The 23459-nt window shown below is 47.1% G+C and overlaps 1 protein-coding gene across 1 annotated transcript in view; it reads right to left on the reverse strand.

The window, feature by feature from the left end:
• Positions 1-808: 808 nt before the first annotated feature.
• The window catches only part of PDIA5 (protein disulfide isomerase family A member 5), a 321624-nt gene continuing 298973 nt past the window's right edge, over positions 809-23459 (reverse strand). Inside the window, exons 16-17 of the mRNA XM_033945534.1 lie at positions 10466-10600; positions 809-1149 (exon numbers count right to left, since the gene is read on the reverse strand). Of these exons, the coding sequence (XP_033801425.1) occupies positions 1072-1149; positions 10466-10600 (213 nt within the window). The 3' untranslated portion in view covers positions 809-1071. The remainder of the gene's footprint in view (positions 1150-10465; positions 10601-23459) is intronic.

Below are 23459 nucleotides of genomic sequence, written 5' to 3' on the forward strand. Positions count from 1 at the left end.
GGATGGTAATGAGAATCTAGTGGTGGGTGCTAGGAGGCAGCCGCTTCTTGATTTGGGTATTTGCTAATTAAAAGCCATGTACCTGCATTGGGAGATCAGCACCCATGTGCAACAGTGGTATTTGAGGGGACTGTACTAATTACACCAGAGCAACTGTAGTGGACATGACCAAAAGTATCATTACCAATAGAATAAGGGACTGCAAAAGGAAAACATCTTGCCATTTCCTTACTTAAATCAGTGACAAGATTCAGCAGGTTTTGGGGCTTCCCCCCCCCAGTAGTTAAATGACTCATTCCAACAGTGTACTTAAAACAGGTGTCGGTACACACAGTAAACTGACATATGCTCCATTTTGTCTTCTAATTCTAAAAATGTTTTACTTTGCATTTAATTTAAAGGGCATACAAAAGACACTCTCTGGCAAAGATGAAAATACTGCTGCATTCACCAAGCTGGGACAAAAAGTCACATAAATCGTGTCATAACTTTGCCAGCAAAATGAAAAGAAGACGTTAGCCTGACTAGGGATGAATATTTGTTCATTCTAGGGAGGAAATTTCCCCTGCACTGCCAACACACCCAATAAGGGACTACCAGGGAGAGGGTCACTTCGATGGCTTAACACAAATTAAATGTGCAGAGATTTTCAAGAAAATAATAAGATTTAAAAAGTGCAGAAACACCCTATGAACCAGACTATAGAACAATACTGTGTTAATAGCAGCATGTTCATGAATCTGAACACAAAGATGGAAAGAAAATGCATTTAAAAAAAACTGCATATGGCCACAACCCAAGTCTTATATTTTTTTTTTACAGAAAGCAAGAAGGAAAGAAAAGAATTATAAGTAGGCTGCTTTATTTCCTCTTTCCAAAAGTTGTACAAAACTGTGGTGGTTAATATATATATTTCTCTGTCATTAGAATACAAGACCTCAGGTTCACAGCACGATCGCGGACCTGGGATTAGTTTTCTCTGTCGTTAGAACGTGGACCTCAGGGTCTCAGCAGAATCATGGACCTGGGGCTCCTTCACAGTGTAGTGGATGGCTTCTCCAAGAGAGGTGCTTACAGTTCATCTTTTCTCTTCCCCTTTCCATGGTCCTTCTCTCGCAGAGATCGCATGAAACCTGTGAAGTCAGACTCCTGGAATCGAAGCCGTGTCAAAAAAGAAAAAAGAAAAGAGAATCATTTATAAAACACGCCTACATTGTATAATATTGGAAACCACCGTGGCGGGGCATCTGAAGCAAGTGTCAATACCAGGCACAGCCCACAGAAATTTTCTGTTGGCCCATACAATATTGTTCATTGTCTGTTCCCACTTCCTTTTGTACTGTTTTATACCCGTGGGTTCTTTGTCCTGTTGGAATTTTTGGTGTTTACCTGGCCCATACAATACTACCACAACTATGCTCATAGTACCCCAAGCTAAAGAAATGATCAGAGGTAGCATTTTCACATCTGTTTCTAGTTTTGAACTATCACTGGAATGGGAGGAGATAGGAATAAGGTGAACCTTATTCCCTCTCCCCAAAAACAAATAATCCTCTTATGATAACTCCATCCATCTTGCCTATTTTAGTGAAGAGACCATACAGTTTTTATACCGCGTTCCCACTCAAGTCACCTCCACCTTTCCTTCCCCTGCTCCATTCTCTTAGCTTTCCTTCAATCCTTCAACCATTTCTTCCTTTACTAAAGTGACTTAAGATGTAACTGCATATCTTTCATCCTCCAAACTCACTGCATGTTCCTCTGATCCCATTCTTAACCCATCTACTCAGCATTCTCTCTCCTATTGTCATGCCTTCCATCATATCTTTAATCTTTCACTTTACACTGAAACTGTTCCTGATGCCTTCAAACATCCTGTGTTTATATCACTCCTCCAAAAACCTTCATTGGACCCTCCTTGCCCTTCCAAATATTGTCCCATCTCCCCTTTCTTATCCAAGCTACTTGATTGTGCTATTCACTGCCACTGTCTCGACATTCTTTCATCTTGATCTATTCTTGATCCACTACAATCCAGCTTTCATTTTCTACATTTGACAGAAAAAGCCCTTCTTAAACTTTTCGGTGACCTGTTCCTGGCCAGATCCAAGGGCCTCTATATATTAAATAACACTGGTCCCAGTACATATCCCCGAGGCACTGCACTGTTCACTCTCTTCCACTGAGAGAAAGGGCCATTTAACCCTTCCCTCTGGTTTCTTTCCATTAACCATTTCCTAAATCCACAACTGGACATTGCCTCCTATCTCATGGCTTTTTAATTTTCTCAGGAGTCTCTTAAGAGGGACTTTGTCAAAATCTTTCTGAAAATCTAGATCCCTACATCAAGTGTCTCACCTTTATCTACATATAAACAGCTCATAAACGCTCCTACAGCCATTTCATCCCCCGACTTTGGAACCAATAGTCTACCCAGATAAGATCTCAAGACTTGCTGATGATAGCTAGGTGAACCCACGGAAACATGCAATGTTTTTGTAGTTTGAGGCCTTCTTTTCTCAGCAAAGGATAGTTCTATATTCCTTATATCTAATTAAAAAAAGAAAACAATACAACTATACACTGTTTCTTCTTCCACTTCCTTGCAGCGCTTCTAACTTGTGACTTTAGGAGTGTAAGTTGGAGGAAAATTATGGTGCTGAACGATACTGCCATGAGAGTCATGTCATGGTGTCCAAAATGCAGGCGTTTAATATAGCGACCTGTTATTGGAAGAGAATCCATCTTACATGGATCCAGAATTGTGAAGAGTCGTTCCCTGATCTTTTCTAGCTAGAAGTTTCCAATAGGTCTTGAGGTAAGAGACCTTGACTTCAAGGCTGTTTGTTGAAGAGGCAAAAGAAATGAGAAAGTCAAAAGATGGTGGCTGGTCCCTGGTAAGTGCACTACAAGAATAGCTGAAGGGATTAAATGAGGCAGAAAGGGAGATAAAAAGGATGAGGATATTTTCCCCGGTATGGACAGGAAAGGAGACATGTTGAATCAGGCCCGATGAAGCAGTAAGGGAGAGGAAGACTATGGCTGAAGTCTCCCAGGAATAGTGAAGGTTTGAAAAGAATGCTGGCCAATCAGGGACTTCCCTTAGATTCCTCCCTAAGGAAGTCCCTGATTGGCTGAGGCGCCCCAGACCTTTCCCAAGGGAGAAGCCCGAGGTGCCTCAGCCAATCAGGGCCTTAGGCCCCTCCCCATGCATTAGATGATGCATCAGGGCGTGGCCTAAGGCCAGTATCGTGGCGGAGCAGCAGGACTTTGCCCTTTCTCCTGCTCCCGAAGATCACGGGACTCGGGAGGCCTGAGGAGAAGGGACTGGGCACCCCTCCTGCTCCCAACATTTCTAAAGGTACGGGGAGGGGTTAGGCCGGGCCCGGCCAGCCTACTACAGGGAGGGAGTTGGCCGGGCCCAGCCAGGTGGCGTTTGCGATGGCAGGAGGGAGATGGCATCCCTCCTGCCTTGTGTTTGGCAGGGAATCGGTGTGCAGGGCATTTTTTAGTGGTTTGGGGAGAGAGGAGGCACTTCGGGGGGGGGGGGGTGCTTTTTTATTTTAACCGAGCAGTTATTTTGCGTGTGTAATAAACGCAAAATATCTGCCCGATTAAAATAAAAAAATTTAAAAAGCCGACAGAAGCCCCGACAGTAGTGACAGGAGGCTGGTTATCCTGTCACTACTGTCAGGGCTTTAGCAATCTGTGCAGTTGGTTGGGGGTGTGCCTCCGATCACCCCCCCATTTGCATGCAGATGGTTGGTGAATCGGTCGGCCTGCCTCCAATTGTACACGGATCGCACATGGATAGGAGGGTTAGTGAATCTAGCCCTACCATGGCTTTGTAAATGGAGTTCCAAGTGTTTTTAGAAATGACTCATTTTCTTGACTGTAGAATGAGCAATTTTTTATTGAGAAAGCCAAATGCCTTGCTTCAGGTATATTAGATAGATTGTGGAGGAAAGTGTTTATGAACAACTTGAAAAACTGAAGGTGGACAAAGCGATGGGACCAGACGGGATCCATCCCAGGATACTGAGGGAGCTCAAAGAGGTTCTGGCGGGTCCTATTAAAGACTTGTTCAACAAATCTCTGGAGATGGGAGTGATTCCTGGGGACTGGAGAAGAGCGGATCTGGTTCCTATTCACAAAAGTGGTCACTGAGATGAAGCGGGAAACTACAGGCTGGTAAGCCCCACTTCGGTTGTTGGAAAAATAATGGAAGTGTTGCTGAAAGAAAGGATAGTGAATTTCCTAGAATCTAATGGGTTACAGGATCCGAGGCAACATGGCTTTACTAAAGGTAAATCGTGCCAAACAAACCTGATTGAATTTTTTGATCAGGTGACCAGAGAACTGGATTGAGGACACATGTTAGATGTAATTTACTTAGATTTCAGCAAAGCCTTTGACACGGTTTCTCATAGGAGGCTCTTGAACAAACTTGAAGGGCTGAAATTAGGACTCAAAGTGGATAACTGGATTGAAAACTGGTTGACGGACAGATGCCAGAGGGTGGTGGTTAATGGAAGTCGCTTGGAGGAAGGAAAGGTGAGTAGTGGAGTCCCTCACGGTTCGGTGCTGGGGCTGATCCTGTTCAATATGTTTATGAGCGACATTGCTGAAGGGTTAGAAGGAAAAGTTAGCCTTTTAGCGGATGATACCAAGATTTGTAACAGAAGAGATACCGAGGAGGGAGTGGAAAACATGAAAAAGGATCTACAAAAGTTAAAGGAATGGTCTAAAATCTGCCAACTAAAATTCAATGCAAAGAAATGCAGAGTAATGCATTTGTGGATTATTAATCAGAAGGAGCCTTTTATGCTGGGAGGAGAGAGGCTGATATGCACGAATGGAGAGAGAGTCCTTGGGGTGATAGTGTCCAAAGATCTAAAAACAGCGCGGCAAGGCAGTGGCTGCTACCAGAAGGTTGCTGAGCTATATAAAGAAAAGCGTAACTCGTAGAAGAACAAAGGTTTTGATGCCCCTATACAGGTCGTTGGTGAGGCCCCACTTGGAGTATTGTTTCAGTTTTGGAGACCGTATCTGGCGAATGACACAGAAAGGCTTCAAGCGGTTCAGAGGAGAGCAACGAAAATGATACGAAGTTTGCGCCAAAAGACATATGAGGAGCGACTGGAAGCCCTGAATATGTATACCTTAGAGGAAAAGAGGGACAGGGGAGATATGATTCAGACATTCAAATACTTGAAAGGTATTAACGTAGAACAAAATCCTTTCCAGAGAAAGGAAAATGGTAAAACCAGAGGACATAATTTGAGGTTGAGGGGTGGGAGACTCAAGAGCAATGTAAGGAAATTCTTCTTTATGGAGAGGGTGGTGGATGCCTGGAATGCGCTCCCAAGAGAGGTGGTGGAGAGGAAAACGGTGACAGAGTTCAAAAAAGTGTGGTATGAACACAGAGGATCTAGAAACAGAAAATACTAGTAAATATTGAAGAACTAAGGCCAGTAATGGGCAGACTTGCACAGTCTGTGTCTGTATATGGCCGTTTGGGAGTGGATGTGCTGGGGAGGGCTTCAATGGCTGGGAGGGTGTAGATGGACTGGAGTGAGCTTTGATGGAGACTTCAGTAGTTGGAACCTAAGAACAGGACCGGGCAGAGATTTAGATCCTTGCCCAAAAATAGCTAAGGAGAAGAAGAAGAAACACCCCCCCAAAAAAACAAATTTTTAGGTTGAATCAAGGTTGCGCAGACTAAATGGACCATTCGTGTCTTTATCTGCCGTCATCTACTATGTTACTTTGAGCCTACCGGGACAGCTTGAGTAACTGAATAAATTCATGTAATCCGTTCTGAGCTCCCCTGGGAGAACAGTATAGAAAATTGAATAAATAAAAATAAAATTCAGTTAGGTACTGGAAGCTCTTTTCCATGTACCTTTTCTATCTTCTTGCAGCTGTCATTGGTTTTGGATTTGGAAATTATATATATATCGCTTTCAGTACAATCTGACAGGCTGAAGTCAATAACTCATAATAACTTATGTGAACAAAGATGGAAGCTGGGAGATGCTGACTACAGAGATAAAACAAATGCATACAATTCATTATGAGAACAGCTATTACGTATAATAATAATAACAACTTTATTCTTCTATACCGCCACAGTCGAAAGACTTCTAGGCGGTTTACATTGAAGAAGGCTGGACAATCAGCGAATTACAGACATGTTTGATAAAAGGTATGGAAAACCTTTCATATACTGAAAGATTGGAGAGACTAGGGCTTTTTTCGTCGGAGAAGCGAAGACTTAGAGGGGACATGAGAGTCTTACAAGATATGAAGGGAAAAGAGAAAGTGGAGAGGGACAGATTCTTCAAACTTTCGACAACTACAAGAACGAGAGGGCATTCGGAAAAATTGAAAGGGGACAGATTCAGAACCAATGCTAGGAAGTTCTTCTTCACCCAACGGGAGGTGGACACCTGGAATGCGCTTCCAGAGGGAGTGATAGGACACGGTACGGTACTGGAGTTCAAGAAGGGATTGGACCATTTTTTGAAGGAAAAAAGGATAGAAGGGTATAGATAGAGGGCTACTACACAGGTCCTGGACCTGATGGGCCGCTGCGTGAGCGGACTGCTGGGCATGATGGACCTCAGGTCTGACCCAGCAGAGGCACGGCTTATGTTCTTATGTAAGAGTGGGGGTACAGCTTATTACATAAGAAATAGATAAAAGGACAGCATGTTACACTGAGATTGACAGAGGGGAAATATAACTTAAGAGGTGAGGTTTCAGTTTAGGAGATGAATTTGTTAAATAGTGCGGTTTTAATTGCTTTCCGGAATGCGCCGTAAGTCAGCCTGGTTTCATTAATGTAATTTCCCAGCCAGGACTGCTGTTTGCTTGCTTGGAACATGAAGGACCTGCCCAAAAAGGATTTGTATTTGCAGCCTGTGATCTTTGGGTATGTAAATATGTTACGGTTTCTGGTTGGTTGTGTGGGGTTGTGTAATATGAAATGTGGCAGTAGGTAAGAAGGCAATAACTCACAAGGCCATGATATTTTTCTCTAGGTTTCCAAAACATTTGAAGACATATCTCTATGCAAAGTCATAATAAATCCTGGGGGGGGGAATCTTAGACAGACACATAACTGGCAATGACAAGCTGCTGAAAACATATAAGAAATGATGAAAGAAATGGGATTTGGAGACATTAAACACTATAATCACGAAGTATAGTTGTAGATATCTAGACACTCTGCCCATGACAACCTACAGAAAAGCAAGTCACCACTTAAAATTCTGCCTGACTTAACCCAGGTTCAGAGCGCCTGTGATAAAATGCACCAAAATCACTGATTCTTTATGTGCCCCCAGAAGTTTGCATCTCTCCCTCTCTTCCTTCCCCTGCATCCTCCCTCTCTCTTAACCACCCCTCCACCCAGTCTAATTTCAAACTTGTTTTGCTCTTAGAGAACACTGGCAGCGATTCCAACACGCTGCCTGTGTCTGACCTGAAGCCTTCACTCTATTGTATTTTGTCCCCTTCTGGTGCAACTTCCTGTTTTTGGAAGGGCTGCATGCAGGAGAGGAAAGGCTCTGGAGCCAGCCATAGGCAACATGTTGAAATTGCTGCTACTTCCCTCTAGGAGTAAACAAGAAAACATAAGTTAGAATGGGGCATGTGTCTTGAGAGAGAGTGGGAGATATCAGATCGTAGGAGGGTAGAGAAGGAGATAACAGATCAGTGGCTCAGTGTACTACAGTCCTTTATGTTTCTGCAATCTAATGACTGTAAATTGGAGAATGACACGGGGGAAAAAATTTGTCCCCATCACCACCATCCCTGTCATCGCCCCGTCCCCGCAACTACTGTCCACTCCCTCCTTCCTAGTGCGAGGGAACATGCGCGATCACGGATCGCTGCGTCCTGCCATCTCCCTCCCTCCACCTTACCTTAGGTGCCGAGTCCGACTTTAATTCTTCTTCTCCCAGCTGCACGCTTTCGATAAGCCATGCGCGTGGCTGTTTGAGCTGTTGAATCTTCTCCTCTGACCCAACTTTCTGTTTCCGGTTGTGTCAGAGAAGATTCAACAATTCAAGTAGCCGCGTACGGTTGGGAGACGAAGAATTAAAGTCGGACTCGGCACCTAAGGTGAGTTGGAGGGTGGGAGATGACGATCAGGTGGGGATGCTGGCGATATGCTAGTTTCACTGCGGAGACAAGACCATTCACCACTCCACTGGGCGGTGAATGGCCTTGTCCCCATCCCCGCAGCGACCATTAATTTTTCTCTCCCTGTTTTGGCAGGTTATCCGCAGCTAGCAGTGGGTAACAACCACCGTGTCATTCTCTACTGCAAATATCCGCAGTCTGACTGCTTTTAAAAATTATAGTGCTTTTACTAAAGTATTAGGCCCTGATTCTACAAAGTGCATCCCGATTTTAGGCAGTTGTAGGCGTCCTACAGCTGTCTAATCAGCCAATCGGGATGCACGTTTTTTAAAAAAATGCTCCCCAAGCAGGCCGCCTATATTGAAGGCGCCTCCGGGAGCCTAGGGAGGCCCGCAAGACGCCTAAGGGCCTTAGGCGGGCCTTAGGAGAACCTAGGCGGCCCTACGCGTCTCCCTAGTAGAGGAAGAGACGCTTACAATGTAGGCCAACAAAATGCTGGTCTTCATTGTAAGTAGACGCGGCCGCTATACTTATTGCGGCAAGGGATCTCTCTGCCGCTATAAGTATAGCGGGCCGCGGCCGCCTGTCCGATCGCTGGCAGGAGGGTGCCCAAACCCTCCTGCCAAAAGATGCCCCCCCCGACACTACCAATCGCTGGCAGGAGGGTGCCCAAACCCTCCTGCCAGAAGATGCCCCCCCCCGACACTACCAATCGCTGGCAGGAGGGTGCCCAAACCCTCCTGCCAGAAGATGCCCCCCCTGACAATATCGATCACTGGCAGGAGGGTGCCCAATCCCTCCTGCCTGAAGACGCACCCTCCCCCCCCCCCCGCGCTAACAGCCCCCAAACCTCCACCCCACCAAACTAACCTTTTCTTTTGGCCAGACGGGTCTTGCCCGTCCAGCCGGCAGGCCTGCCTCGTTGAAATGAGGTGGGCCCGTCCCTTCCCGGCCCATCCCGCCGAAGCCTAAGGCCTGATTGGCCCAGGCTCTAGAAGCCTGGACCAATCAGGCCTTAGGCATAGCGGGTTCGCCCATCCCCACTAAGTCTAAGGCCTGATTGTATTATAGTTGCCAAATAAAAAAATACTTTGGTCCCAAAGCAGTCAAACGCTGAAACGCATGACATTCTGTTCAAAAATATATAAAGTTCAATAAAAAAATTATTGTAGGGATGTTAATCAAATGACAATTTATTACCTACAATTGTTAAACAAACTATTAAGAAGTCAGAGAATTTTGATTAATAAGTTTCTATATTCTATATTGCGTCATCTTATGTAGACAGAGTGAGGGGGAAAACTCCTCCCTCTTCAAATTAAATTTATTTAATATATTGCAACTATAAAACCAAGGTAAATCTAATCAGTTTACAATAAAATGTAAAAAGAATTTAAGTAAGACAATCATAGAAACTTCAGGAGAGGAAGGAATTGGTAGGTTACAGTGAAACAAACAAAACAAAACAAAAAAAAAGAGTTGGAAAGAGGGAAGGAATGAACGATGTGTTTAGGGATGGAGAAAAACTGGGGATCATGGCATACTTACACTTCAAAGAACTGGTGTCCAAGTTGATGGCTTTATTAAAACAAATAAATCATCCACATAAATACATCTAGGGCTGGAACCTGTAGAAACATTTGGACCCTATTAAAACAAAAGTCTCTACGCAGAACCGACGCGCTCCAAATGACATAAAATTGTGCTCCAAGTAGAGAATGACACGGTGACAAAATTCACCACCATTCTCGTCCCCGCGGATAACCGTGGGAAATAATCCCATGTCATTTTCTATTGTCTATTTCAACCTCGGTCCTTCTACACCAGCATTCTTCAAAGCAAAGCTTGCGGGTCAGTGGTTGAGGCCATTCATACTCTGATTCTTCCCTCTCTCCTTAAAGAATGACATGAAGATGGTTTCCCGCGGTTTTCCGTGGGGACGGAAACGGTGATGAATTTTGTCACCGTGTCATTCTCTAGCTCCAAGCTCACTTTTGAGCCTGTGAGCTTGGAGCACGATTTTATGTTGTTTTGAGCGCGTCAGTTCTGCCTAGAGACTTTTGTTTTAATCCACAAGTTCATTTTTAGGACCAGTAGGGACCCCTGAAAAAGACAATTGTGTCGAAACACGGACCGTGTAGGGTCCAAATGTTTCTAGAGGTTCCGGCCCTAAATGTACTTCTGTGGATGATGTATTTGTTTTAATAAAGCCATCAAATAGGACATCAGTTCTCCACAAGATCTTTGTTTTTCTGTTTGTAGCTTTTTGTGGAGTGAATAGGGTAAATTCTTTTTGCTGTTTTGAGATACTTACACTTCGTTCTCCGAGGTATTTCTCTACAAACTTTCCATAGTTGTAATAGTTAACAGTTGGATAGCCCTCCACACCTTCTTGCTTACAGAGGTCACGGTTTTGTTCTTTGGTACAGTCTACGGCAGCATAAGCAATCTGTCAGAAATAATCAGGAGGATTCTCAATTAGTAAAATGAAAACCACAAGTCTCTGTCAACATGAAGTAATTCTTTTTTTAATTTTTTAATTTATCTTTTTCAAATGAACTCACAAGTATCCACTTGTTACAGTAACACAGAGTATACCATAGAAGAAAAAATCCCAAGGTTATAAAGGATTCAAAGCTAAAACTAAAATAAAACTAATCACAATTTAGGAATCCTTGAGAATTATATAGAACAGTTAATCATAATCTTAAACTCTTAATTAGCCCTCAAAAGGTTATGGAGAAGCAATTTAAGAAAAGACAAAGAGGTCTTAAGAAAAATCACAATTATCAAAAGAAATGGCTTAACGTGCTTTCATGGCCCTAATTTCAGCAACCCTATAGCATTTTCTTAGTGTCCAAGAAGGTTCGAAGGTACTCAGGAAGGAAAAAAACCTATTTAAGTCCAGTGTATCTTATTAAACATTTACAGGGGTAACTTAATACAATAGAAGCTCCCAGGGCTTTAACTTCTTCTCTCATAAGTAAGAACAATTTCCTCCGATCTTGAGTAGATTTTGTAACGTCAGGGAATATCCAAATTCTCTGACCCAGGAATAAACTCTGAACATGTCAGAAGGATATTTTCAGTATAGTGTTAAGGTCTTGTTCAAAAACAAATGATATTATCAAAGTACCCCGATATTCTATTTCTTCCTGGGAGTTTTCTAAAATATCAGTTAAGTTATTTAAATCCAAAGGTTGTGATCCGGCAGTCTGTGCTTCTTGTGGTGAGGAACCAAGTTTCTTAGGGAGATAATATATCCTATTTATAGGTGGAATTGAGTCCTGAGGAAATTTTAAATTTTCAATGAGGTATTTTTTAAACATGTCTAATGGAGAGATAACTGAAGATTTAGGAAAATTCAAGATTCTAAGATTAAGTCTTCGATTATAATTTTCAAGTTGTTCAATTTTCCTTTGGAGGAAAAGTCTTTCTTTAGTAAATATTGCCATAAGATTTTGAAGTGAAGCAATTTCTTTATTAACTTGGTCAAACTTTGAATTAGTATCAGATTGAATATTACGCACTGATTCTGTAAGATCATCCAATTTACTCACTATCATTGAGATCTCACTGGCAGATTTGGTAGAGAAGTAATTCTACTCTTTTCTTGTGTTTACTCTTTTTTTTTTTTTGCTCATGAAGATGTATTTAGTGCAAAAACTATAAAATAAAAATCCCAAGGAAAACAGTTTTAGCAATAGGCCTTATCCAGTGAAATGATTAGATTTGGCAATAATGAAGAGACATGAAGAAACAGTAAACAAAATCAATTGTTTACCCATTCAACTCCACTCAAGATTTTGTAGATCTCTATCATAACCCTCCTCAACTGTCTCTTCTCCAAGCTGAAGAGCCCTAACCTTGTAAAGCCATTCCTTGTATGAGAGGAGTTCTATCCCCTAAATCAATATGCCCTGCGCGGGTCTTCCATCCCCCTTCCTGCTTAATAGCCCCTGGGGATCCCATGCCCTCTTTCCTGCCCACCGTCCTCCACCAAAGCCGCCGCTGGAGATCTCATGTCCTCCTTCTTGCCCGCTCCCCTTCACCAAAGCGGAAGGCTTCCCCTACGATGTCAGAACTGACGTCAGAGGAAAGCCTTCAGGGTCAGTGGGAGATCGTTACCTCCTTCCCGGTGGGCTGCTGCTCCTCCTTCCTGTCTTCTGCGGCATTTGTTGCAGAGATGTGGGCAGCCGCTGCATGTGGCTGACCTGGAAGCCTTTTCTCCGACATCAGAGCTGACGTCTGAGAGAAGGCTTGTGGGTGCAACAGCTGCCCGCGTCCCTGCAACAAGTGCTGCTGAAGGTAGGAAGGTGCAGCCCAGCTGGACTGCCCTGAAAGAAGCGAGTGCATCCCTGGAGCGAGAAAGTAGAGAGAGAGGGGACATGATCTGGGAGAAAGGGGGGTAAGAAGGAGCGCGTTGAGACATGGGAGGGGCACGATTCTGGGACAAAGACTGGAAGTCAGGGAGGGGGCACGAACTCAGAACACAGAAGGAAGTGAGGGGGTATGAACTTGGGACACAAGGGAGGGAAGAAGGGAGCACTAACTTGGGACATAGGAGGAAGGGAGGGAATAGGAAGGGAGAATTCTTGGGCATAAGTGTGTGAGAGGAAAAGAGATGGTGCACATGGGGAAAGGAAAATTGGGCATAGAGAGAGGAGTGAGGTAGAGATGCATGGGGAATTGAACGATGAGAGTGAGAAATATTGGATATGTTGGTGGAAAGGGACAGATTGAAGGGGATGAAAGGGAGAGGAATGTTGGACATAGTGATGGAGAGATGTGGCTTGGTGCTGGAGAGAGGTGATAGAAAGAGAAATGGGCATGGGGCTGGGGGGCAATGGTGAAAAATGCTGCACATGATCCGGGGGATGAGAGAGGGATAAATGTTGCCAAATATGGGTGGAGGAGAGAGGAAGAAAAGTTGTACTCATGGAGGGACAGAGAGAGATGTTGGTTGGGGAAGGGAATGAGGTCCGGAGGAGAGAAATCATAGAGGAGGCAGAAAGAAAGAAACATTGGATGCACAGTTAGAAGGAAATGCAACCAGAGACTCATTAAATCACCAGACAACAAAGGTTAGGAAAAATGATTTTATTTTCAATTTAGAGATCGAAATGTGTCAGTTTTGAGAATTTATATCTGCTGTCTATGTTTTGCACTATATTTGTCTATTTTTCTATAGTTGTTACTAAGGTGACATTGCATATTTTAAAGTCATCTGCCTTGACCTCTTTGAAACACTCCCCCCTCCCCCCAATATAAATGCTAATTAACATTTTCTCTGCATACAGTGTGCTCTGTGGGTTTTTTTATTTTGTGGTTACCATTATGTATTAATACGATTATATTGTGTGTATATGAAAAATTGATGGAAGAAATTGCATTGCAATTAGTTCTATTATTATGGGGGGGAGGTCTGGGGTAGAGCTTGGGGGGGGGGGGTACTTGGTTGATATTTGTTAGACTTAAGGGTATTTGGCTTGAAGAAGTTGAGAAACACTGCCCTAAATCACCACTTTGAACCTTTTCTAATTCTACTATATCTTTTTCAGATATGGCAACCAGAATTGTACGAGAGCAACAATGAAGGAGACCAGAAGGTGCTCAATCCTTTTAATTATAAAACAGACTCGACACGATTGTGTTTCGGCCCAAGAAGGCCTGCCTCAGGAGTCTTGGCGTTGAATGATATAACCAAAGATATGTTAATCCAAATGTCCAAGTAATGCAATAAAAACACTCAAAAAGACCAAAGGAATAGCTGGCAACAATTACAGTGAACACCGTCAGCCATTCCTTTGGTCTTTTCGAGTGTTTTTATTGCATTACTTGGACATTTGGATTAACACATCTTTGGTTATATCATTCAACATCAAGACTCCTGAGGCAGGCCTTCTTGGACCGAAACACAATCATGAGCGCCATCTGGTCTCCTTCGTTGTTGTTCTCGTGCCCCTTACTTTTGTGAAGGCAGCTTTTCCCGTTTGTCTTTTGAACCAGAATTGTACACAATATTCAAGGTGAAGTCACACCATGGAGTGATAAAGAAGCATAATAATATTCTTTGTCTTATTTTCTATTCCTTTCCTAATATTCCTAACATTGTGTTTGCTATTTTAGCCACTGCCACATACCGAGCAGAAGATTTTAATGTATTGTCCACAACAGCATTTCATCTTTTTCTTGGATATGGAATCTAGTATCAAGTACCGTATTTTTCGGACCATAAGACGCACTTTTTCCACCCCCCCAAAAGGGTCCAGCATGGTCTCCTGGACGGCTGCCTTTGTCATAGAAGAACGACGCAGATTATGGGAGCGCAACTAAAAAAGGTACTGGGGGGCTATGGGCTTCCTAGTACCAGAACATCAGACGCACCTCCATGTACAGTAGAGGAGGAAAAACCAAGAAGAAGAAAAATAATTCAGAACCAAATTTTTTTTTCTTGGTTTTTCCTCCTCTACAGGTGGGTGCATCATATGGTCCGGTCCATCTTATGGTCCGAAAAATATGGTAACTATGATTTAGAATTATTCTTCCAAATGTGAATCACTTTGCACTAGTTCACTTTATACATCATCTGTCATTTGGATTCCCAGGTCTTCCTGCAACTTCTCAAAGTCTGCATGTGATTTAACAGCTCTGAACAGTTTTGTGTCATCTGCAGATTTAAGCATCTCACTCATCATTCCTATTTCCAGATATTTATAAATATGCTGTAAGGCATTAGTCCCAGTACAAATTTCTGGGGTACTCTATTATTCACCACCTGTTCCCAGTTCACAACAAAACACTGCCTCCTATCCTATGGTATTTTAAATTTTCTCAGGAGTCTCTCATGAGGGACTTTGTCAAAAGCTTTCTAAAAATCTAGATACATTATGGGGCAGGAAACCTCTTGCTCCCTGTCCAAAAATAAAGGCAGTATCTCACTGTAAGCTCTGCTATCCTCCATTTCCCAGACTGATAGTGGTAATGCAATTTTTGGCCTTCTGACTGTGAATAAAATATCAGCAGCGAACTGGGATAAGGAATGCAGGCGTTGTAGTCATGAGGAAAAGTTAAAGGAAATTTAAAGATAACCAAAAAAAGAAAGCGCAGCATACAGTGGTAGGATCTCCAATTATATTACTGTACAATCCTACATGGTATTTACTTTAACCAGCGAGCTAATGATGGCTCTTACTGACTCACAGTTCCTATCTCTACACCCCTTATATCTGTATTTTTTCCTGTAGCCCAGTGGTTTCATGGAAAGAGTGAACAGAAACAGCGAGCAGCCTTGTCATGTGCCATGCCCAAAAAGCACAGTTACTTACCGTAACAGGTGTTATCCAGGGACAGCAGGCATATATTCTCACATGTGGGTGACGTCATCTACGGAGCCCCGGCGCGGACAGCTTTTCAAGCAAACTTGCTAGAAGTTTCAAGTTTGCACACTGCACCACGCATGTGCGTGCCTTCTGCCCACTAGAGGGCGCATCCCACCTCGTGGTCCTCAGTTCCATAACTAGCTTAGAAGCCATCCCCGGGGAGGTGGGCGGGTTGTGAGAATATATGCCTGCTGTCCCTGGATAACACCTGTTACGGTAAGTAACTGTGCTTTATCCCAGGACAAGCAGGCATGATATTCTCACATGTGGGTGACCTCCAAGCCAAACCAATAAGGGCAGGTGGGAGGATGGCAATTTTAAGAAAACAGATTTTGTAAAACTGACTGGCCAAACCGGCCGTCACTCCTGGACAGAGTGTCCAGACAGTAGTGAGAGGTGAATGTATGAACCGAAGACCAAGTGGCAGCCTTACATATGTCTTCCATCGGGGTGGAACGGAGGAAGGCTATCGAAGCTGCCATTGCTCGGACCTTGTGCCCCGTGACTCGACCCGGGGGAGGAAGGCCAGCCTGAGTATAGCAAAGGGAGATGCACGCCGCCAACCAGTTAGACAGAGTGCGCTTGGAAACTGGGTGCCCTAATCGATTGGGATCGAAGGACAAGAATAATTGCGGGACCTTCCGATGGGACTTGGTGCGTTGAAGGTAAAATGCCAACGCCCTCTTACAGTCAAGCGTGTGAAGCGCCGTCTCGCCAGGATGGGAGTGGGGCTTAGGGAAGAACACAGGAAGGACAATGGACTGATTGAGGTGGAAATCAGAAACAACCTTCGGGACAAACTTAGGATGGGTGCGGAGGACCACCTTGTCATGATGGAATACGGTGAAGGGTGGGTCCGCAACCAAGGCTTGTAGTTCCCCAATCCGCCTAGCGGAGGTGAGGGCAATCAGAAACACCACCTTCCAAGTCAGAAATTTCAAGAGGGACTTGTTGAGTGGCTCAAAGGGTGGTTTCATCAGTTGAGCTAAAACCACATTCAAATTCCATACGACTGGGGGAGGTTTGAGCGGGGGACAAACCCTGAGTAATCCTTTCATGAAGCGTGTCACCAAGGGATGGAGAGACAGAGGGCGTCCATCCAGGTGTTGGTGGAAGGCGGAAATCGCACTAAGATGGACACGCACCGAAGTGGTTTTCAGGCCAGAGCGCGACAAATGGAATAAGTAGTCCAGAACCGAGGGTACCGGGGCCGATACCGGGTCCAGGAGGAAAGAAGAGCACCAGGTGGAAAACCTGGTCCATTTCTGCGAATAGCAAAGCCTCGTCGAGATCTTGCGGGAGGCTTCCAGCACTTCCCTCACTGATTGAGACAGGTCCGGAGGGGTCAGGGAACAAGAAACCAAGCTGTCAGGTGCAATGACTGCAGATTGGGATGTAACATGGATCCTTGATTCTGAGATAGCAGAGAAGGACCGACAGGCAGAAGAAGGGGTTCCCTGGCGCTGAGTTGGAGCAGTAGGGAGAACCAGTTCTGACGCGGCCACCGAGGAGCTATGAGAATCATCGTGGCCGTGGACGATCTGAGGTGTACCAACGTTCGCATGATCAGAGGGAAAGGAGGGAATGCATAGAGGAACTTCCCGTCCCAATCGAGAAGGAAGGCATCCGCCTCCAGACGATCCCGCGAGTACATCCGAGAACAATATAGTGGTAGTTTGTGTGCCTCCGGAGAGGCGAACAGATCTACCTGTGGCGTTCCCCAGCGAGCGAAGACCTCGTGCAGAACTGCTGAGTGTAGAGTCCACTCGTGGGGTTGCAGGAGTCGACTGAGTTTGTCCGCCAGACAATTCAGTTCCCCCTGGATGTAGACCGCCCGGAGGAAGATGTTCCGGGAGGCCGCCCACTCCCAGAGGCGAAGGGCCTCGGAGCAGAGGGGCCACGACCCCGTTCCCCCCTGTTTGTTCACATAGTACATTGCTACTTGGTTGTCCGTGCGGACGAGGACCACCTGGTCCTGTACTACGTGAACGAAGGCTCGAAGTGCTAGGAAGATGGCCCGAAGCTCTAGCACGTTGATGTGACAGCGACGGTCCTCCGCCGACCACAGGCCCTGTGTGCGAAGACCGTCGAGGTGGGCTCCCCACGCGTAGTCCGAGGAGTCCGTGGTCAGAACCTTGCGAAATGGGGGAGTGCGAAACATTAGTCCCGTGGACAGATTTGAAGAGTCTGTCCACCAACTTAGCGATTTCCGCAAAAGCGGAGTCACCGAGATGAGGCGCGACTCCGGATCGCACTCCTGGCGCCATTGTGATGCGAGTGTATACTGAGGGGTCCTCAGATGCAGCCTCGCAAATGGCGTGACGTGTACCGTCGAGGCCATATGGCCGAGCAGCATCATCATGCGCTTGGCCGACACCCTTGGTAGTTGAGAGACCTGGCGGCTCATCCGTACCAAGACTTCCAACCGTTGGGTCGGAAGGTAGGAGCGCAGGCGCACCGTGTCCAGCACCGCACCTATGAATTGAAGAGACTGAGCCGGCCTCAACTGAGACTTTGGAAAGTTTATCTCGAATCCGAGGGTTTGCAGGAAGGCAATAGACTGTCGGGTCGCTGAGATAACCTCCTCCCTGGTCGGGGCTTTGATGAGCCAGTCGTCCAGGTAAGGGAACACGTGGAGCCCGCGAGACCTCAGGGCTGCCGCCACTACTACCATGCACTTCGTGAATACTCGTGGGGACGCGGCCAGGCCGAAGGGCAGGACTCTGTACTGGAGGTGTAGGTCTCCCACCTGGAATCGTAAGAATTTTCGGCAGGTGGGGTGCACCGGGACATGGGTATATGCTTCCTTCAAGTCGAGGGAGCACATCCAGTCCCCTTCCTCCAAGAGAGGATACAAGACCGGGAGAGATAGCATTCGAAATTTCTCCCTGGCCAGGCATTTGTTGAGCTTCCTGAGGTCGAGTATGGGGCGCATGTCCCCGGTCTTTTTTGGGACCAAAAAGTAACGGGAGTAAAATCCCGTCCCCCACTGGTCCTTGGGGACCGGCTCGACCGCCCGAAGCTTCAGGAGAGCTTTGGCTTCGGTCAGAAGGGTCGGTAGTTGCGACCGGTTGCACCAGGCTAAACTTGGGGGACTGTCCGGTGGTGAGGACACAAAATTGAGCGAGTAGCCTTCGGAGACGATCCGGAGCACCCAAGCGTCTGAGGTAATCGCGGTCCATGCCTTCCGGAAGGACCGAAGACGCCCCCCGATAGGAAGGGGTTCTGGTGAAGGTGCGGAGGGGAACCCGCCCCGTCCGCTCAGCCCGTCAAAAGGAAGGCGCGGGCTTAGAAGGGCCCTGCGCCGGGGCTTGGGTTTGTCCCCCTCTGCCTCGTTGAGACGAACGTCTCGGAGGCGGTCTTGAGAAGGACGGGGTCGACTTCTGGGGGTACCGGCGCGGCGGAGGCCGGAAAGGTTTCTGTGGCGGGGGCCTAGGTTTGGGGCGGACCAGGGATGCTAAAGAGCGTTCCTGTTCCGACAACCGTTTGGTCGCCGCCTCCAAAGACTCGTCAAATAACTCGGACCCCACACAGGGCAGGTCTGCAAGACGTTCCTGCAGGTTTGGGTCCATGTCGAGGGTGCGAAGCCAGGCCAAGCGGCGCATGGCCACTGCGAGGGCCGACACCCTCGAAACCAGCTCAAAGGTGTCGTACACTGAATGGAAAAGGTACAACCGCAATTGAGACAGGTTGGACATAAACTTATCGAATCCTGCTCTTTTGGAGTCCGGTAACGAGTTCCGATATTGAGGAAGGTCCTTCACCATCCCACGCAAGTAGGAGGAAAAGGTGAAGGAGTAATTTAGAACTCTGGTGGCCATCAGAGTGTTTGAATAGAGGCGACGGCCAAACTTGTCCAGGGTCCGCCCCTCCCTGCCGGGTGGAACCGCCGCAGAAACCCGTGAGGGCTGTGATTTTTTAAGGGCAGATTCCACCAGGAGGGACTGGTGGGAGAGCTGCGCCTTATCAAACCCTTTCGGGGGAATCGTCCTATACTTTGATTCCATTTTTGACGGGACAGACGTGCCTGTAAGAGGGCTCGACAAGTTCTTCAGCCAGGTCTGCAGGAGGACACTGTTGAGAGGGAGTCTAGGTACCTCTCTAGGGGGAGTGGGAAGGTCCTGTTCCTCTAGAAATTCCTTGGAATATTTGGAACCTACCATCAGGTCAATCCCCAGGGCTTGGGCCATGTCCTGGACAAAAGATGAGAAGGAGGACGGCCTAGCCTGGGGGGACGGGGTTCTCGACCGTCCCACCGAGGAGCGGGGGGAGGCCTCATGGGAATACTGAGGATTCCTAACCGATCCTGAATCCCAGGATCCTCTCTCCACGGCCCTCGAGGGGGAGGGTGAAATCATCCTCCTAGGGGAGTCCCTGGGGGAGGATCCCGGGGTCCGTGGGGTCCTCTCCCGTTTCCTCGGCGAGGCGGCGCGGGAAGACTTTCCCCGAGGTGAGCGGAGGAGCCTCGGATTATCGAGGCGCAACTCCGACACCTGCAGCGCCTCGCCCCCGAACGACGAGGAACGATCGCGCCGAGGCGAGCCCCGGGGTCGCTTAGGCTTCCTCGATCGGCGCCTCGTCCGAGGTCGCCTCGAGGGCGAGGCGTCCGGGGAAGATCCCGAAGCCGAGGAGGAAAGTCGGCGCACTCTGCGGAACTTTTCTTTTGGGCGGACACTGCGCTCAGGAGGCTCCCCCGAGGTCGAGGTCCGGGGCGGGGCCGAGACCGAGGTGGACGGGGCCGCAATACCCGAGACCGAGGTCGCCGAGGCCGGGGCTCCCGAGGTCGAGGGAGCCGAGACCGGGGCCTCCGAGGCCGAGGGCGCCCCGGCCGAGGTCGACGTCGCCGGGCCCGCAGCACGCTGCAGCACTTCCAGGGCTCCCGACAGCTCCGATGAGATCAAGGCTCGAAGGAGATCCTGGAAGGCCGGAATCCCCACGAAGGTGGGGAGTTCCGAGTCCGGGGCACACTCCCTGGAGGGCGACCTCGGTCTCGAGTATTCCCTCGGGGTGTGCGGAGTCGAGGTCCGATGCGGGGCCGGGGTCGACCCACCCGCTTTGGCCTGACTCGAGGATGGCTTCTTTGCTGAAGGGGATGGAACAGAGGACTTACCCGAAGCTGGCTTCGATGACGACGGCTTCGAAGATGAGGGCCGAGGCGACGCCGAGGCCCCCGAGGACGCCGAGGCCGAGGTCAAGGCCGGGGCCGAAGCCGGGGCCGACGTCGAGGCCTTGGGCGGCGCGTCGACGGCGAACAATTCCGCCATTCTGGCCTTACGGCGACGGAGGGCCCTGTTCTGGAAGGTAGCACAGCGATCACACGAGGCTGTTGGATGTTCGGGCCCAAGACAGACAATGCACCACCGGTGAGGGTCGGTGATGGAGAGTAGTCTCTCACACCGGCTGCATTTCTTGAATCCCGTAACAGGACGGGACATCGACGAGAAAAAGAAGAAGGCCGGGAACGACCGACGTTCCCCGGCTCAGGCTTCCGGGAGCCCCCGGAGCCCAACGAAAAACAATTATTATTTTTTTTTTTTTTTTTTTTTTTTTTGTAAGACGGACGAAAAATAAAGCAGCACCGCGATTAATCCGATCAATAAACAAACTAAACGCGGCAGCTAGAAGGCAAAAACACTGGAGCTCAGATCCACAGGGCTTTCTTGCTCCGCGGAAAAATTTGAACTGAGGACCACGAGGTGGGATGCGCCCTCTAGTGGGCAGAAGGCACGCACATGCGTGGTGCAGTGTGCAAACTTGAAACTTCTAGCAAGTTTGCTTGAAAAGCTGTCCGCGCCGGGGCTCCGTAGATGACGTCACCCACATGTGAGAATATCATGCCTGCTTGTCCTGGGATAAGGGAAAAATTATAGGTAGTCACTATTTACCATCATGCATGCTTTAGGGCAATGTTCTTCAACCTTTTTACACCTATGGGCCGGCAGAAATAAAATAATTATTTTGTGGACCGGCAAACTAATAAGACTGAAATTTTTAAAAACCCCACAAGCCTCAAATAGTTATGATTTTATATTGAACATATTTTATTAAAGTATAAAAAGAAACAATATTCTGTACAATTGTCATTTTATAAATACAAATAATACAGGGCAAGGATCAACAAATCCCCCGTCTCCCCTCCCCTTCACCCCTTCACATATATCCCCTCTACTATCAAGAAAACTGAATAAGCCAAATTATTACAGAATGCTATACAAATATCATGCTAACAGAATACCGCAGTCACACATGGCAGGAATGGTGTTAGGAGGAGTGCAACTAGGGCAACTGCCCCCTGGTCAGAGAGAGCCCTAAGCCAGCAGGAAGCTAAAGAAGCACTGCCTGGGCTTTGTACTCCCCAGTTATGTCTAACACCAGCTCCAGCAGGATACATATTTTAAATCCGATATATTCTAATCACAAGATAAAAATAAAATTATTTTTTCTACCTTTTGTAGTCTCTGGTTTCTGCTTTCATTGTCTTTTCACTCTTCCATCCAGCATCTGTCCTCTGTTTCTTCAATCCAGCATCTGCCCCTTCCATCCACTGTCTGCCCTCTCCCCCTCCCATATGGTATCTGCCTTCTTACTATGCCTCTCTCTCCTACACCAGATCTAGCATCTTTGTCCCTCTTTCTTTATTTCTCATCTGACCCCCCTTCCCAGCATCACTTTCTCTCTACTTTGTCATTCCTCTGTCTCTCCCCTTTCCCTCATCTGATCTCTCCATTCCATCCTGACTCCTTCCCCCTCCTCTAATCTCCCTGCCAGCTGTTTCCTTCCAATTTTCTTCCTCCCCTTATCCAACAGTAACTCTTCCCTTTCCCTTCTCAGCAGTTTCCCCTTCCCCCTCCCTTGTCTAGGAGTACCCCTTCTCCCTTTCCTCCTCCCCTTATCCAACAGTAACTCTTCCCTTTCCCTTCTCCCCTGTCAGCAGTACCCCTTTCCCCTCCCTTGTCCAGGAGTAACCCCTTCTCCCTTTCCTCCTCCCCTGTCATCAGTACCTCCTTCCCCTCCCTTGTCCAGGAGAACCCCTTCTCCCTTTCCTCCTCCCCTTATCCAACGGTAACTCTCATCCCTTCCCTTTCCCTTCTCCCCTGTCAGTAGTACCCCCTTCCCCTCCCTTGTCCAGGAGTATCCCTTCTCCCTTCCCTCTCCAGCAAATGTTTCCTCTATGTAGGCTAGCGGCAGCTCTGTGTGCTTTTAACTTTGGCACACAGCTGCTCCTAAGCAGTATTTTAGCCGCGGTTTCATAAGGCAGCCTCGGGGCCTTTGGTAGGCTGGCCCACATCGCATCATCGAAGCAGGCCGGCCTAGCAAAGACCCCGAGGCTGTCTCATGAAACCGCGGCTAAACTACTGCTTAGGGGCAGCTGTGTGTCGAAGTTAAAAGCACACAGAGCTGCAGAAACAAAGGCAGGAGCAGGAGACATACGTGGCAGGAGTCCTGGTGGTGGAAGGCAGGAGTCCCAGCATAGCGATGGCAGCAGGAAGTTGCATGTCAGCTGACGCCGGCACCTTTTGTTGCTTTGGGGACCCGAATCCTTCAGACCGGCAAGATTTTTTTGCAGACCAGCAGTTGAAGAACTGTGCTTTAGGGTGCCTATGCATTGCAATCACCCATCCCCCAAAAAAGCAGGTTCAAATCCCATCTTCTCCATAGTTTTAAATATAAAAGTCCAAGCCACTTGATCGAAGACTTTCTCCACCACAGTGGATAATAAGAGAGTGGGAAACTTGTACGTTATATACTCAAATATAATCTGAGATTTTTGGGCCAAAACAAATGACCCAAAAATGAGGGTCTCAGTTTATATTTGAGTCCATGCTTGAGTACTTCTGTATCCAGTTAAAATATATATATATATATAAATTTAAACCTACCGGGGATCTGGCTTGGGGAATGGAGTTGCATGTCAGGGGTAGGCCT

The sequence above is a fragment of the Geotrypetes seraphini genome, chromosome 5, assembly GCF_902459505.1.
Source record: "Geotrypetes seraphini chromosome 5, aGeoSer1.1, whole genome shotgun sequence".
In the NCBI taxonomy this organism is placed as follows: domain Eukaryota; kingdom Metazoa; phylum Chordata; class Amphibia; order Gymnophiona; family Dermophiidae; genus Geotrypetes; species Geotrypetes seraphini.